Source organism: Oncorhynchus clarkii, chromosome 6, assembly GCF_045791955.1.
Source record: "Oncorhynchus clarkii lewisi isolate Uvic-CL-2024 chromosome 6, UVic_Ocla_1.0, whole genome shotgun sequence".
Classification (NCBI taxonomy): domain Eukaryota; kingdom Metazoa; phylum Chordata; class Actinopteri; order Salmoniformes; family Salmonidae; genus Oncorhynchus; species Oncorhynchus clarkii.
Window position 1 is genome coordinate 33,696,160 of NC_092152.1, and position 17,042 is coordinate 33,713,201.

The window sequence follows — 17,042 nt, forward strand, 5'->3', positions numbered from 1 at the left end:
ACACACTCATTACCACGCAGACTACCACTTATGCTGCTGCCACATTGTTTATTATTATTAATCCTGCTACCAGTCACTTTCTCCCAAGTTTTACCAGCCACTCCATTTTCTTACCAGACACATTTTTTTCAGGATAAAATAAAGAATTTAGATGCATCACAGAAAACACTGTAGCCCACACTTTCAACACTGTAGCCCACACTTTCAACACTGTAGCCCACACTTTCACCACTGTAGCGTTGAGATTCTCTATTCCAGACTACTACACACACACACAACACGTTCGTTTTTTTTTTACATGTGGGCTCTGGATTGGAAAACAATAATGCTCCCAAATGCTCTATGACAACCCGCTAGTGTGGCTGGTAAAAATAGACATTCTACCAGCCAATGGCAAAATCTACCAGCATTTGGCTGGTGGCTGGTGTTAATTTCTCACTCTGTGTACATACTGTATCTACCTCAACTACTCCAGTATCCCTGCACATTGTACATTTGGTACTGGCACTGACCCTGTATATAGCATGCAAATTCTCTTTTTTATTTTGTGTTTTTGTTTGTTATACTATATTGAATACTGCGTTGTTGGGAAGGGCTTGCAAGTTAAACATTTCACTGTACTCGTGCATGTGACAAATAAAACTTGAAACTACTAACAGATGACCAGCTCCCTGCTCTTGGCGGCTGCTGTTGTCTCCATTAATAGACAGATGCGGTAAGCAGGCCCATTTAACCCAGCAAACCACATCAGGGCAGGAAGGGGAAGTGAGGTGATCATGATCATCAGGCCCAGCAGAGCACCTCTGGCAGGAGAACTGTTGCCTGGAACTGCTCTGTCTAATGGCTGGAGTACCGTCAGTCAGGCATATCGCTGCATACTACCCAGCAGTTCAATCCCTGTACCTTTTGCAGAATATCAGTCTGTCCCTGATGTTTTTCCTGGAGAGAAGTGGCCTTTTTGCTGCCCTTCTTGACACCAGGCCATCCTCCAAAATCTTCACCTCACTGTGCGTACAGATGCAGTCACACCTGCTGCCTGCTGCCATTCCTGAGCAAGCTCTGTACTGGCGGTGCCCCGATCTCACAGCTGAATCAACTTTAGGAGACGGTCCTGGCGCTTGCTGGACTTTCTTGGGTCCCCTGAAGCGTTCTTCACAACAATTGAACCACTCTCCTTGAAGTTCTTGATGATCCGATAAATGGTTGATTTAGGTGCAATCTTACTGGCAGCAATATCCTGAAATGCAGTGGAAATGTTTTTGGGGGATTCAGTTCATTTCCGGGGCAAAGAGGGACTTTGCAATAAATTGCAATTCATCTGATCACTCTTCATAACATTCTGGAGTATATGAAAATTGCCATCATACAAACTGAGGCAGCAGACTTTGTGAAAATTTATATTTGTCATTCTCAAAACTTTTGGCCTCGACTGTACATACACATGCAGGTAGGCCTGCTGCCTCAGACAGGATATTTAATTTTGTATCTATTTGTTAATTTTATTTTTAACTGCATTGTTGCGAAAGGGCTCTTATAGTAAGCATTTCAAGGTAAAGTCTACACTTGTTGTATTCGGCGCATGTGACTAATAAATTAGATTTAGGCTAAACAAACAGCGATGGATTACACTCATAACCATGGTCCGCATCGAATGTGAGATTGTAACACAAATGTCCATGGAGGAGTGGTGTGTGTGTGTGACTGAGTGAGTGTTGGTTGGTTCTTCAATCCCTGTATGGACCTAAAATCCCCAAAAGTTTCCACAAGGATAGTAAAACAAGGAAAATGCTCCCTCTTTAGGACATTTCCCACCTCCCCATGTGGATAAATGCTATTTTAAGTTTAGCGTTTAGGGTTACAATTAGGGTTAGGGTTTTGGGATAAGGTTAGAGGTGAAATCGGATTTTGAATGGAAATACATTTTAGGTCCCCACAAGGATAGAAGAACAAAACGTGTGTGTGTGTGCGCGCGCAGGTGCACTCACTGGGCTGTGGAAACTGAGTGTGTCTCAAGACACCGGGGGTGTTTCAATTTGCATACTATCGTGCTCTGAGCACGCAAACTGGAGCATACAATGGTCAGAGTTTTTGAAACGGAGCACGGAGGGCACTTCTTGGGTGCATACTTTGTTTTTGTTCTCCTTTCGAAGCATGCATCGGCGCAAGCTTCAACTTCAAATATTTACAGGATTGTTGACGTAATGTGACGCCTAGACGCAACCGTGTAAAAACGATGGAAAATGTTATTGAAATCAATGGTGGCTGTTTTGCAGCTGAAGCGAGAAAATGAACTCAGACTTCCGAATGAAATGTTGCCCGTTCACATCGCATATGTTGCCGGACTACAATCCATTTATCTTGATACGTTAATAAATACATACTGTGCTAATTCTGACATGTTTACCTGCCTACAATACCCACTGTCGTGTGGGTAGATCGCATGACCATAGCCAGTTAGCCCTATTGGATTTACTATCTAGCTACCCACAAAGAATTGACAGCTAGTCATCTACCTCACATAACATTAGTTTTAGATTGTTTTTGCCCGTTAAACCAGCTGGCTAGCTAGATGATTACTATTGACTTATAGCAAGCTGATAATTATTAAGTAAAAAGGTTTGCTTTGTGTATGTCTAGTTTAGTCTCTATTGCCATTATCCTGCCTGGGAGAAGTTCCGTGAATGGGAAGATAGAGCGTGAGGTAATACAGTAGATGAAGTGCGAGTTCTTTTCAAATGTAATGTTTTATGCGTTCTCCACACTCTCGTCCTCACAAGAACGTACTAATAAGAACGTCCTCGGCGAATACACTCGGAGCATAAGTGTGGAGCACTGTAGTATGCATATTGAGAAACACCCTGGGTTGTGGTTGCGAGTGATTTAGTCTGGAATGTTCTATATAGGAACGGGGGTGCTTCCGGTGACTCAGCCACCCCACCCTAACCCAGGCCTCAAACAAGCACTGTATTCCAGGAATTCTTGAGTACAGCCCCCCCCCCCCCCCCAATTCCCCCAGCTTACTGGTTACCTCTTCCTTTACTTCTCTATCTCCCTCTATCCTCCCTCCTCCTGAGAGATTTCTGGCAGCCGGTGGAGATATCTCCTCTTTTGGCCTTTCCTCTGATGTTATCGTCTGATTTAGTGCTCCATCCTAACCCCTGACCCCCTCACAGAGCTGGGTGAGGCCCAGTGGAGACCGAGAGACACGAACCAGTTTGTGTTTTTCCCCCATCATGGTTAGGGTATGGGGAGGGCAAGGTGATCCTAGATCTGTGCCTAAGGTCAAGAACAACTTCACCTGGAATTTAGCCAGTATCACTGAATACTGTTACTGAAAATGGTTGAAAACCTTCAGGTGGTATGTTGTGGTTGTAACCAACCATGTTCAGTATTCACTGATATTCACTGATATTGGCTATATCTTCAGATCAAGAGGCTTCTTCTCATTAGGACAATGATATGCTCAATGATGGAGATAATCTACTACTGAGAATCAGTGGAGATCTGTCTCTCTGAAAATGATGACCTGCTGGGAGAGATCACATCACACTCTAGATCAGACCTGTGTCCCAGTTGGCATTGTATTCCCTATATAGTGCACTACTTTTGACCTGGGCCCTACACACACTAATGAATAGGGTGCCATTTGGGAGGCACACTAGAGATCAGGGCACATTCTCAGCCTACTCCGGGAAGCCCCTGTGAACCCACTAGCAGAGGTCTGTGCTGAATCAACCATGTGAACAGGCTGCTGTTTACATGGTATTTACTTAGAAATAACGTAACATGGTAATTACACAATAATTACATGGATATTAGTGTTCGGCATCTGAGATTCCTGAAACAAGCACCACTTTGTACAGTTTTGTATTTCGTAGTGTTGGGTTATTTGAATTAAATATGCAGCAGAAACTACTGCTGCATGTTATGGTATAATGCCTCAGTAAAAGCTAAATTAATAGCAGCTGTCATTGAAAATAAAGCTTTCCAGAGTCAGCCTAATATCCTGTTGTTGTCTGTCTGCCTGCCGTATGCTACTGTATGCCCACACTGTTTCCATGGGCTGACTGTGATGGGTGCCACCACCGCCTAACCTTCTTGGAAACGACATTTAAGAATTTCCTCCTCAGAAAATTGGACAAGAACGGGAGTTCTTTTAATAGAGGGAGTGATTTTGGTACCAACTGTTTTCCCCACCTTTAGGCAAATGTCAGCAACTGGTGCCTTTGTTTTTTCCTATAATTTTTTCATGGAGGTACGACTCCAGCAAATCTCACTGCTTCTATGGATGTTTCAGTGTTTTCCACAAGCACATGTAGTAGCCACAATATGATATCAAACAGAAAAAAACAATTTTGACTTCACTGGGCCTTTAAAGAATCGTGTAACAATTTGAGCTTCTACTTTTAAAAATCCACCTTTCCAGATACAAGTCTCTCACCGTTGCCCCTTGCTATAGACCACCTTCTGCCCCCAGCTGTGCCCTGGATACCATATGTGAATTGATTGGTCCCCATCTATCTTCAGAGCTCGTGCTGCTAGGTGACCTAAACTGGGACATGCTTAACACCCCGGCCATCCTACAATCTAAGTTTGATGCCCTCAATCTCACACAAATTCTCAATGAACCTACCAGGTACAACCCCAAATCTGTAAATATGGGCACCCTCATAGATATCATCCTAACCAACCTGCCCTCCAAATACACCTCTGCTGTCTTCAACCAGGATCTCAGCGATCACTGCCTCATTGCCTGCTTCCGTAATGGGTCTGCGGCCAAACGACCACCCCTCATCACTGTCAAACGCTCACTAAAACACTTCAGCGAGCGGACCTTTCTAATTTACCTTGCCCGGGTATCCTGGAAGGACATTGACCTCATTCCGTCAGTAGAGGATGCCTGGTTATTCTTTAAAAGTGCTTTCCTCACCATATTAAATAAGCATGCCTCATTCAAAAACATTTGAACCAGGAACAGATATAGCCCTTGGTTCACTCCAGACCTGACTGCCCTTGACCAGCACAAAAACATCCTGTAGCGTACTGCATTAGCATCAAATAGGCCCTGAGGGATGCAACTTTTCAGGGAAGTTAGGAACCAGTATACACAGGCAGTTAGGAAAGCAAAGGCTAGCTTTTTCAAAACAGAAATTTGCATCCTGGAGCACAAACTCCAAAAAGAGCACCTCCTCACAGCTGCTCACTGCGCTGAGGCTAGGAAACACTGTCACCACTGATAAATCCACGATAATTGAGAATTTCGATAAGCATTTTTCTATGTCTGGCAATGCTTTCCACCTGACTACTCCTATCAAATCAAATGTATTTATATAACCCTTTGTACATCGGCTGATACCTCAAAGTGCTGTACAGAAACCCAGCCTAAAACCACAAACGGCAAGCAATGCAGGTGTAGAAGCACGGTGGCTAGGAAAAACTCCCTAGAAATGCCGAAACCTAGAGAGGAACCAGGCTATGTGGGGTGGCCAGTCCTCTTCTGGCTGTGCCGGGTGGAGATTATAACAGAACATGGCCAAGATGTTCAAATGTTCATAAATGACCAGCATGGTCGAATAATAATAATAATAAGGCAGAACAGTTGAAACTGGAGCAGCAGCACGGCCAGGTGAACTGGGGACAGCACGGAGTCATCATGTCAGGTAGTCCTGGGGCATGGTCCTAGGGCTCAGGTCCTCCAAGAGAGAAAGAAAGAGAGGAGAGAATTAGAGAACGCACACTTAGATTCACACAGGACACCGAATAGGATAGGAGAAGTACTCCAGATATAACAAACTGACCCTAGCCCCCCGACACATAAACTACTGCAGCATAAATACTGGAGGCTGAGACAGGAGGGGTCAGGAGACACTGTGGCCCCATCCGAGGACACCCCCGGACAGGGCCAAACAGGAAGGATATAACCCCACCCACTTTGCCAAAGCACAGCCCCCACACCACTAGAGGGATATCTTCAACCACCAACTTACCATCCTGAGAAAAGGCAGAGTATAGCCCACAAAGACCTCCGCCACGGCACAACCCAAGGGGGGGGCGCCAACCCAGACAGGATGACCACATCAGTGAATCAACCCACTCAGGTGACGCACCCCCTCCAGGGACGGCATGAGAGAGCCCCAGTAAGCCAGTGACTCAGCCCCTGTAATAGGGTTAGAGGCAGAGAATCCCAGTGGAAAGAGGGGAACCGGCCAGGCAGAGACAGCAAGGGCGGTTCGTTGCTCCAGAGCCTTTCCGTTCACCTTCCCACTCCTGGGCCAGACTACACTCAATCATATGACCCACTGAAGAGATGAGTCTTCAGTAAAGACTTAAAGGTTGAGACCGAGTTTGCGTCTCTGACATGGGTAGGCAGACCGTTCCATAAAAATGGAGCTCTATAGGAGAAAGCCCTGCCTCCAGCTGTTTGCTTAGAAATTCTAGGGACAATTAGGAGGCCTGCGTCTTGTGACCGTAGCGTACGTGTAGGTATGTACGGCAGGACCAAATCAGAGAGATGGGTAGGAGCAAGCCCATGTAATGCTTTGTAGGTTAGCAGTAAAACCTTGAAATCAGCCCTTGCTTTGACAGGAAGCCAGTGTAGAGAGGCTAGCACTGGAGTAATATGATCAATTTTTTTGGTTCTAGTCAGGATTCTAGCAGCCATATTTAGCACTAACTGAAGTTTATTTAGTGCTTTATCCGGGTAGCCGGAAAGTAGAGCATTGCAGTAGTCTAACCTAGAAGTGACAAAAGCATGGATTCATTTTTCTGCATCATTTTTGGACAGAAAGTTTCTGATTTTTGCAATGTTACGTAGATGGAAAAAAGCTGTCCTTGAAATGGTCTTGATATGTCCTTTAAAAGAGAGATCAGGGTCCAGAGTAACGCTGAGGTTCTTCACAGTTTTTTTTGAGACGACTGTACAACCATTAAGATTAATTGTCAGATTCAACAGAAGATCTCTTTGTTTTTTGGGACCTAGAACAAGCATCTCTGTTTTGTCCGAGTTTAAAAGTAGAAAGTTTGCAGCCATCCACTTCCTTATGTCTGAAACGCATGCTTCTAGCAAGGGCAATTTTGGGGCTTCACCATGTTTCATTGAAATGTACAGCTGTGTGTCATCCGCATAGCAGTGAAAGTTAACATGATGTTTTCGAATAACATCCCCAAGAGGTAAAATATATAGTGAAAACAATAGTGCTCCTAAAACGGAACCTTGAGGAACACCGAAATTTACAGTTGATTTGTCAGAGGACAAACCATTCACAGAGACAAACTGATATCTTTCCGACAGATAAGATCTAAACCAGGCCAGAACTTGTCCGTGTAGACCAATTTGGGTTTCCAATCTCTCCAAAATAATGCAGTGATCGATGGTATCAAAGGCAGCACTAAGGTCTAGGAGCACGAGGACAGATGCAGAGCCTCGGTCCGATGCCATTAAAATTTAATTTACCACCTTCACAAGTGCCGTCTCAGTGCTATGATGGGGTCTAAAACCAGACTGAAGCATTTCGTATACATTGTTTGTCTTCAGGAAGGCAGTGAGTTGCTGCGCAACAGCCTTTTCTAAAATTTTTGAGAGGAATGGAAGATTCGATATAGGCCGATAGTTTTTAAAAATATTTTCTGGGTCAAGGTTTGGCTTTTTCAAGAGAGGCTTTATTACTGCCACTTTTAGTGAGTTTGGTACACATCCGGTGGATAGAGAGCCGTTTATTATGTTCAACATAGGAGGGCCAAGCACAGGAAGCAGCTCTTTCAGTAGTTTAGTTGGAATAGGGTCCAGTATGCAGCTTGAAGGTTTAGAGGCCATGATTATTTTCATCATTGTGTCAAGAGATATAGTACTAAAACACTTGAGCGTCTCTCTTGATCCTAGGTCCTGGCGGAGTTGTGCAGACTCAGGACAACTGAGCTTTGAAGGAATACGCAGATTTAAAGAGGAGTCCGTAATTTGCTTTCTAATAATCATAATCTTTTCCTCAAATAAGTTCATGAATTTATCACTGCTAAAGTGAAAGTCATTCTCTCTTGGGGAATGCTGCTTTTTAGTTAGCTTTGCGATAGTATCAAAAAGGAATTTCGGATTGTTCTTATTTTCCTCAATTAAGTTAGAAAAATAGGATGATTGAGCAGCAGTAAGGGCTCTTCGGTACTGCACGGTACAAGCAATGCAGGTGTAGAAGCACGGTGGCTAGGTAAAACTCCCTAGAAAGGCCAAAACCTAGGAAGAACCTACCCCGATCAACAGCCCTGCACTCCCCACAGCAACTTGCCCAAGCCTTCCCATTTCTCCTTCACCAAAATCCAGATAGGATTTGCAAAATCTGGACCCCTAAAAATCAGCCAGGCTAGACAATCTGGACCCTCTCTTTCTAAAATGATCCACCGAAATTGTTGCATCCCCTATTACTAGCCTGTTCAACCTCTCTTTCGTATCGTCTGAGATCCCCAAAAATTGGAAAGCTGCCACGGTCATCCCCCTCTTCAAAGGGGGAGACACTCTAGACCCAAATTGCTACAGACCTATATCTATCCTACCCTGCCTTTCTAAGGTCTTCGATAGCCAAGTTAACAAACAGATCACCGACCATTTCGAATCCCACCGTACCTTCTCCGCTATGCAATCTGGTTTCCGAGCTGGTAATGGGTGCACCTCAGCCACGCTCAAGGTCCTAAACGATATCATAACCGCCATCGATAAAAGACAATACTGTGCAGCTGTATTCATCGACCTGGCCAAGGCTTTTGGCTCTGTCATTCACCACATTCTTATCGGCAGACTCAACAGTCTTGGTTTCTCAAATGACTGCCTTGCCTGGTTCACTAACTACTTCTAAGATAGAGTTCAGTGTGTCAAAACGGAGGGCCTGTTGTCTGGACCTCTGGCACTCTCTATGGGGGTGCCACGGAGTTGAATTCTTGGGCCGACTCTTTTCTCTGTATACATCAATGATGTTGCTCTTGCTGCTGGTGATTCTCTGATCCACCTCTACGCAGACGACACCATTCTGTATACTTCTGGCCCTTTGGACACTGTGTTAACAAACCTCCAGACGAGCTTCAATGCCATACAACACCCCTTCCGTGGCCTCCAACTGCTCTTAAATGCAAGTAAAACTAAATGCATACTCTTCAACCGATCGCTGCCCACACCTGCCTGCCCGTCCAGCATCACCACTCTGGACGGGTCTGACTTAGAATATGTGGACAACTACAAATACCTAGGTGTCTGGTTAGACTGTAAACTCTCCTTCCAGACTCACATTAAGCATCTCCAATCCGAAATCAAATCTAGAATTGGCTTCTTATTTCACAACAAAGCATCCTTCACTCATGCTGCCAAACATACCCTCGTAAAACTGACTATCCTACCGATCCTAGACTTTGGCGATGTCATTAACAAAATAGCCTCCAACACTCTACTCAGCAAATTGGATGCCATCTATCACAGTGCCATCCGTTTTGTCACCAAGGCCCATATACTACCCACCACTGCGACCTATATGCTCTCGTTGGCTGGCCCTCGCTTCATATTCGTCGCCAAACTCACTGGCTCCAGGTCATCTATATGTCTTTGCTAGGTAAAGCCCCGCCTTATCTCAGCTCACTGGTCACCATAGCAGCACCCACCCGTAGCACACGCTCCAGCAGGTATATTTCACTGGTCACCCCCAAAGCCAATTCCTCCTTTGGTTGCCTTTCCTTCCAGTTCTCTGCTGCCAATGACTGGAACGAACTGCAAAAATCACTGAAGCTGGAGACTCATATCTCCCTCAAACTTTAAGCATCAGCTGTCAGAGCAGCTCAATGATCACTGCACCTGTACATAGCCCATCTGTAAATAGCCCATCCAACTACCTCATCCCCATACTGTTATTTCTATTATTTATTTTTCTCCTTTGCACCCCATTATCTTTACTTGCACACTCATCTTCTGCACACCTATCATTCCAGGGTTTTAATTGATATATTGTAATTTTTTTGCCACTATGGCCTATTTATTGCCTTACCTCCCTTATCCTACCTCATTTGCACACACTGTATATAGACTTTTTATATTGTATTATTGACTGTATGTTTGTTTATTCCATGTGTAACTCTGTTGTTGTTGTTTGTGTCGCACTACTTTGCTTTATCTTGGCCAGGTCGCAGTTGTAAATGAGAACTTGTTCTCAACTAGCCTACCTGGTTAAATAAAGTTTGAAAAAAAAAAAAAAGTCTGCTGACTTCCACAGGCTTCAAGCTTCCTTCTCAGCTATCCACAATACAGCTATGATTGAAGAATGAAGCAGGTGTTAAACAGTGGCCAAATGAACAGCACTCGTACTGATGCAATTCGGTAGGCTATTGACAGGGTTGGGTAGGTTACTTTCTAAATGTAATCCGTTAGTTACTAGTTAAATTTGTAACAATAGTGCCACTTTTGGATTACCCAAACTAATGTAATCTGATTACATTCAGTTTCTTTTTTGGGATTACTTTCTCCTTAATAGTCAATTAGAAGAAGACAAAAATGTATGTTGCAAGTTGAACAGAATCTATTGTAGGATAAATCAATGTTAAAGTTTACATAGCTGGCCATATGGATTTTAAATGTTACTTTATGGGCTGGGTTATGTAGGCTTCTTCTAACTAAACCATCGCTTTCTACTACATATAATAACACAATTTAAATGATATATTTCCATTAAAAAACAAAGTTTATCAGAATTCCAGTCATTCTAATAAATGTTATACCCCTTGATCTTCAAGAATATGACTTGGAAATATGGAAGTATAGATTAGCCAAATTGTTTTACCTGAGCAGAACACTAAAACTAAGGACTTATTAGCCAGCCCTACTCTGTTGTTGATGAATTTGTGGTCATGGAGGACTGATTGGGCTCATTGATTCGAGTTGAAAAATAAATGCTGCGCTCATGGAATGGCATGCACTGAGCACTACTGAAAAGTGCTATTTACATTTGAAAAATGAATGCCATGTTCTGCATTTGTTATAGGTCTATTGTTTCACTTTTTGTTGGTGACACTTCGATATCTTGATAATATGCAGCTGTTTAAAGGGCAAATCCACAGATGAAACAATAACAAAATGGACCTCTGTTTTGGTAATAAGCTAAAGGAACGGGCCTGGAGAAATGTAACCACTCTCAGATTAATAGACCGAGCTATGGATGGACTGACCATCCATGATATCAACATTGTTTTATCCATGTTATGAGGCTATACAGTGTTTGTTTACATTGACCATTTTTACAAACATTGGAGAAAAACAAGCTTATATTTTGGGTTATCATGGAGTGTGACAGTTCAACATAAACTCATGAGGTATTTACAAGTTATATTCTTCAAGAATCATATAAGTCCAAAAATGGATGTAGCAACTACAGATTGCCCTTTTTTTTAAGTCTATCAAGTGTGTGAGTTTTGAGCATGTGTCCATTAGGCCTTTGGATTTTGTTATTTAGATTGAGAAATAAAATCTCCACTTTTATTCCACAGGCTGGGATCCGCACTGTGCAGCTGTTGCCAGAGCACATTTTTCACTGGCTGTCCACTGGTTTCAAAAACAATGATTGATAGGCACCCTAAACTTCTTGTCCGGATCAATACCATGGACATATAACTACGTTGTATGATTTTATGAATGGCCAGGATATATGAGATCGACTTTATTCAGTCAGTTCGACACCTTTTATGAACTAGTCAAGCTTGCTGTTCGTCAATCAAAGCACAGTAAATAACAGCAGCATTTCTACTGGCCCTGACATGGAGTATTTCTTAAAGGGTGGAATGCTTTTTCTCTATATTCAGCTATTAATATAACATAATAAAATGTAGTTATTACACGTATTAAAAAGCTGTGCAGTATAATTTAGCAATACAAGTCATTACTCAATTCTTTAGAATTGTATTAATTGCGTTAATTTTTGTTCCTAAAGTATGCCATTTTGAGACTTAAAAATAGGACGCTTTATAAGAAACGCTGCAAAAGAGGTATGGACATGGCTACAGTAGGCTAGCCAAGAGGAATGATAGGTATATTTCTTTTTTTTTAGCTTTCTTTTTGCAGACTATCAACAGTATCCAGCACATTGCTATTATTTCCTATCGAAGGTTTTACTTTTGTAAATCCCTTTCCCCTAAATAAATAAGATCAGCGAGTAGATTGCTGGCTGCTTCTTTTTGCTCGGACAGCTTGCTGTGTGAAGGCATCAACGCAATGACGGCTACTGCTGGAGAAGTGACTTGCGGGTGGGCTCGAAGGTGCTTGAATGAACAGCCAATAATTTTGCTCAAATACAAATGATATGACATTTACGGGTGTAGTCATCAATGGTTTGCAATGGTAAACTGTGACAGAGCAGGTAAATGTTGAACTGGAATGCAAAAAAATGCACTGAAAAGTTACTGACCTGACAAGATCCACTGGCCCAACACATGTTTTTACTGCAGGCCATCATTAACCTCTAAAAGTCTACCAAGGATCATTTAGCTAGGCTATTTGTTTTAGAATTTTAGGACCCCTTTAGGTATCTCAAACAATATTGTAAAAAAGTATTTGATAAAATATTGGTTGTGTGCTTTATTACTATAGCCCATAGTAACGCATTGATAAATGGCAACAACAAAAAAGTCAGAAATTACATCATAAGGAATAAGGTTTTGAAGTGTCTGCCCTAATTCTAGGAGATAAGTTCAGCAAATATATTTTTGGGGACACATATTTAACCCCTATTTAAGTCCAGTGACTGAGAAGACTGCCCTTTCCACATTAGTCATTAGTTTGTAGCCCAAACTGTTTGGGTGCTACAGGCAGAAGTTGGCACTTCAGCGTTACCAACTTCAGGCGGGTCCTGTAGGGCTTGTGGGGGTCGTAGAGCAAAACGGAGAACACCATTGTGTAGGCCAAACCGTTCGGATGCTACAGACGTTTTCGTGAGAAGACCAATTTTCGGCATGTCTCATGGTCTGAGACACGGCTGTAGCTCGGCCACCTTCCACCGCAGATGCGGAAGGGCGTGAAACACAGCAGAGATGTCTAGCTTAAACTGACGGATTTAGATAGAGATGATTGTATTATGTTACTTAGATTGATACATGGGTGCACAAGCATTTCGCTACACTCGCATTAACATCTGCTGACCAATATGTGACCAATAACATTTGATTTGATGTGAGCAATAATGGCACACATTTCAACTATTCCAAAAGAGGTCAAAATATACCCAATCCATTGAAAAGCTGTGTGTGTTGCGGTGTGTTTCAGCTGCAGAACCTGGGGGTGAACCCGGCTAACATTGGTTTCAGCTACCTGACCATGGAGTCTGACAAGTTCATCTGCATCCGGGAGAAGGTGGGCGAGCAGAACCAGGTGGTGATCATAGACATGGCTGACCCCAATAACCCCAGCAGACGTCCTATCTCTGCTGACAGTGCCATCATGAACCCTGCCAGCAAGGTCATCGCCCTCAAAGGTAGAGTACCACCACGACCTTACACTTGCCTCCCAAGTGGCACCCAATTCGCCCAGGTAACACACAACTTATGACCAGGGCCCATAGGGCACTATGTAGGGAATAGGGTGCCATTTGGGAGTCACATTATGACCCCGCTCCCTGACCGACCCTCCCTGGGCTCCTTATTCGACCAGTGTAATAACAACAACCAAAACGCTCTGTTACAATGCACTCACTAAGTAGTTTCTTGTTAATCCAATGCTGCTGCTGAAAAGTTCAGCCTTACACTGCAATATGAGCAGCCTATTTCTTGTTCCTGAACAGTTAAGAACAGTAGATGCGTGTCTGCTTTAGCGTGCGCACTATTCACACAGGATTGCTGTTTTATGTAACTCCAGCGTTAACATACACCCAACACTTCTTTTGACAGCTATCTGTTATAATGCATTATTTCCTCCCGTGCTATAAATACCAGGAGTCAGTGCACTCAGACATATTGCCTGAAGTGTACTAAATTGGTCATGTAAGTTGATTTTCCTCCACTGCTTCTAGCCCTTAGAGCCCCAAGCGCTTTAGCCTTCATGTCTGTATCGGTTTGCCTTACTTCTGATGCTTTCTCTTCAGGCTTTGCACAACTCTCTACCTCTCTCTCTCCCCCCCTTGTTTTTTCTTTGACTGACTCTTTGCTTTCTTCCCCTTGCTTTCTGTCATCTATCAGAGGGTGAGTGTTTCACTCTCTTTCTCTCTCTCTCCCTCTCCTCCCTCTCTCGCCGTGAAGTCTGCCTATCTCTCCTTCATCTCTCTCTTCCTCTTTTTCTCGGACTGACTCATGGCTTTCTTTCCCTTGCTTTCTGTCTTGTCACCTCTCAGACGGTGAGTTCCTGTCTCTGTCTGCCTGTCCGTCCGTCTATCCGTGGTGTCTTTGGTCATCATGTCCCTTCTCATAAAAGCTTCACCACCACCTTAACCCACTAAACTCATGTATTCTGGTTACTTCTGACAAGTAACCGGATCAATGAGACTGTTTTGTGGACATAGGAGCATTTGATTCTGTACATTTGAATACACACATTGTAACTTTCCCACATGGTAACCCCCCACACCCCCTGACTGTGACCTCTCAAGATTTAGAACTTTCCCCCCCCCACACACACACACACGCACACACACACACCCTCACATACTTTTATGAGAACCATACACATGTTAGCATGACCTGTTGTATGCTGGTAGACTGTGTGTGGTATGCATCATCAGATATTATACACACTGGAAGGTGTGTGTGTGTGTGTGTGTTAGGGCTGGGCGGTAAACCATAAAACACAATATAACGGTATTCATTCACGGACTGGTTTGGATTTGATTTGTTACATTAAATAATTCAGTAATGACTCAACAAAAATTATGGCAATCATCTGTTTTTATCGCCAGTGAGAAACTGCTAACAACTGAGAAGAGAACTGCTAGCTAACTTACAAGCACAACATGTCAACAACAATCGTCTGACTACCCCTAGTGGTGAAATTAAGAACTGCAATTGAAGCCGAAAATGCAGTCAGAGGAGAAGGATTGTTCTGTCAAGGATGTTTTGTTGTTGTTGGGAATAGCGATATACTAAGACAATGGCAACGTGACATGGTGTGTAAGTGATAGCAAATGAGTGCAGGAAATGAAGAAATTGATTACAATGCTGGAAGAGAATGCTGGAATTGAACAAATAACTGCAAATGGAAAACAATGGGTCGAGTACCAGAGTTGGAGGCTATAAAGAGGATTTTGATTCTTATGCAATATTCTACAAATAAGACTACCTTACTGTCAGTTTTATCCATTATTTTTGGCTGAAGTTTGGCTGAAACAATTAGAATGGGAAAAGCCCATTAAAACCATATCGCCCAGCCCTAGTGTGTGTAAGAGGTTTTGGTCTCCAGCCCTAGATCTCTCTCTACAGTGTACCAGGTATGTTGTACCTTTTCACCTACATGTTATGGTCTCTGTGAAACCAGTTCCGTTCCTCGCTCACTTCACTGTGCAAACCTAAAACTACAGTACATGCTGTCACTACTATGCTGTCCCTTAGGCTCAGTTCCATTTTTTTTAAACTGGTTGTGATATGGGAGGTTAGTAAAGTATGGAGATTGATTTCCACCCTCATTATTCTCCGCATGCCAGAGACTTGAACAGTTCAGTAGTAGGCAGCGACACTGATTCTAGAAGCTCTTTCTCACTTTTTCTTCAAAATAGTCTAAATGGCTATGCCCTGGTTAAGAATACTGGAATGTGTGACAAATGTCTTAAAAAGGTTACTTAAAAAAAATATATATATATATATTTTTTTCACAACCTAGGAGATTGAGAACACATTCTCCTTTACAGCAACAACCAGGGGAAGAGTTGCAAAGTTGTCCTGGAGGATCTGTCTTCTAGATACTATCTATTAGGTTTATTGAGCGTGTTATCTATCTATCTCCCTCCTCTTTATCCCCACTGCCTCGACGCTCTCACTGAACAGGGAAATTGAGCACTTTTGACTTATAGAAATCCAGTTTGCTGGGAACTTAAAGGGATAGTTTACACACGCTACAGATTTGTGCAAAGTACAAATCTCATCAATACCTAGAAAGAGGTCCATGATCCTGGATAGTCAGCTACCAACCCAAATTATGTGAGTTCACTAGCTACAGTTTAGCATTAGCTTCATTCAGGTTCAGGGCAAAACAATGTGTGTGTCTCACTGTTTCGCCTCTCTCGCCCTCCCTCGGCTCTCAGCTGCTAAGTGCCTGCAGATCTTCAACATTGAGATGAAGAGTAAGATGAAGGCTCACACCATGACTGAGGAAGTCATGTTCTGGAAGTGGATCTCTGTCAACACCGTCGCCTTGGTGACTGAAGCGGCTGTCTACCATTGGAGCATGGAGGGGGACTCGCAGCCCATCAAAGTGTTTGATCGGCACGCAAGTCTGGCCGGATGCCAGATCATAAACTACAGAACAGACGAACAGCAGAAGTGGCTCCTCCTTATAGGGATCTCGGCACAGGTACACACACACACACCTTATGATCAGTCTTCTATTGACTCACATACTAACCCATACTTCACAGCGTGTGCACACATCAGACATAAAGTGTAGGTTTTGTATTCTAAAAGCACCGTACTTCGGTTCTTTTCTAGCATGTTCAGATAGTGATGACATCCCCTCTTTTCTATCCTGCAGCAAAACCGTGTGGTGGGGGCCATGCAGCTGTACTCTGTGGACAGGAAGGTGTCCCAGCCCATCGAAGGCCATGCTGCAGCCTTCGGAGAGTTTAAGGTGGAGGGCAACACCAAAGCCTCCACTCTGTTCTGCTTCGCTGTGCGCAGCCAGGCTGGGGGCAAGGTGAGAACCGGACACTGGGGGGTATACAGGCATGGTGAACCTAGTAATGATTCCATAACAAACCAGGACACCCTCTGTAAGCATTACTTGTGACTGGAGAAACGGGAGGAAGCTTGTGGTTGACTCTTCTGCAGTCGAATGATGATGATTACTTAATGCATGCGGTCAGTGCATACGGTCAGTATGTGGGGTTAGTATGCGG

The 17,042-nt window shown here is 43.4% G+C and overlaps 1 protein-coding gene across 2 annotated transcripts in view; it reads left to right on the forward strand.

Moving 5' to 3' along the window:
• The window catches only part of LOC139411034 (clathrin heavy chain 1-like), a 41,238-nt gene that overhangs the window by 5,967 nt on the left and 18,229 nt on the right, over nucleotides 1-17,042 (forward strand). For both annotated transcript variants that reach the window (XM_071156825.1, XM_071156826.1), the window contains exons 2-4: nucleotides 13,274-13,481; nucleotides 16,233-16,501; nucleotides 16,679-16,840. In XM_071156825.1, coding sequence (XP_071012926.1) covers nucleotides 13,274-13,481; nucleotides 16,233-16,501; nucleotides 16,679-16,840 — 639 coding nt within the window. The remainder of the gene's footprint in view (nucleotides 1-13,273; nucleotides 13,482-16,232; nucleotides 16,502-16,678; nucleotides 16,841-17,042) is intronic.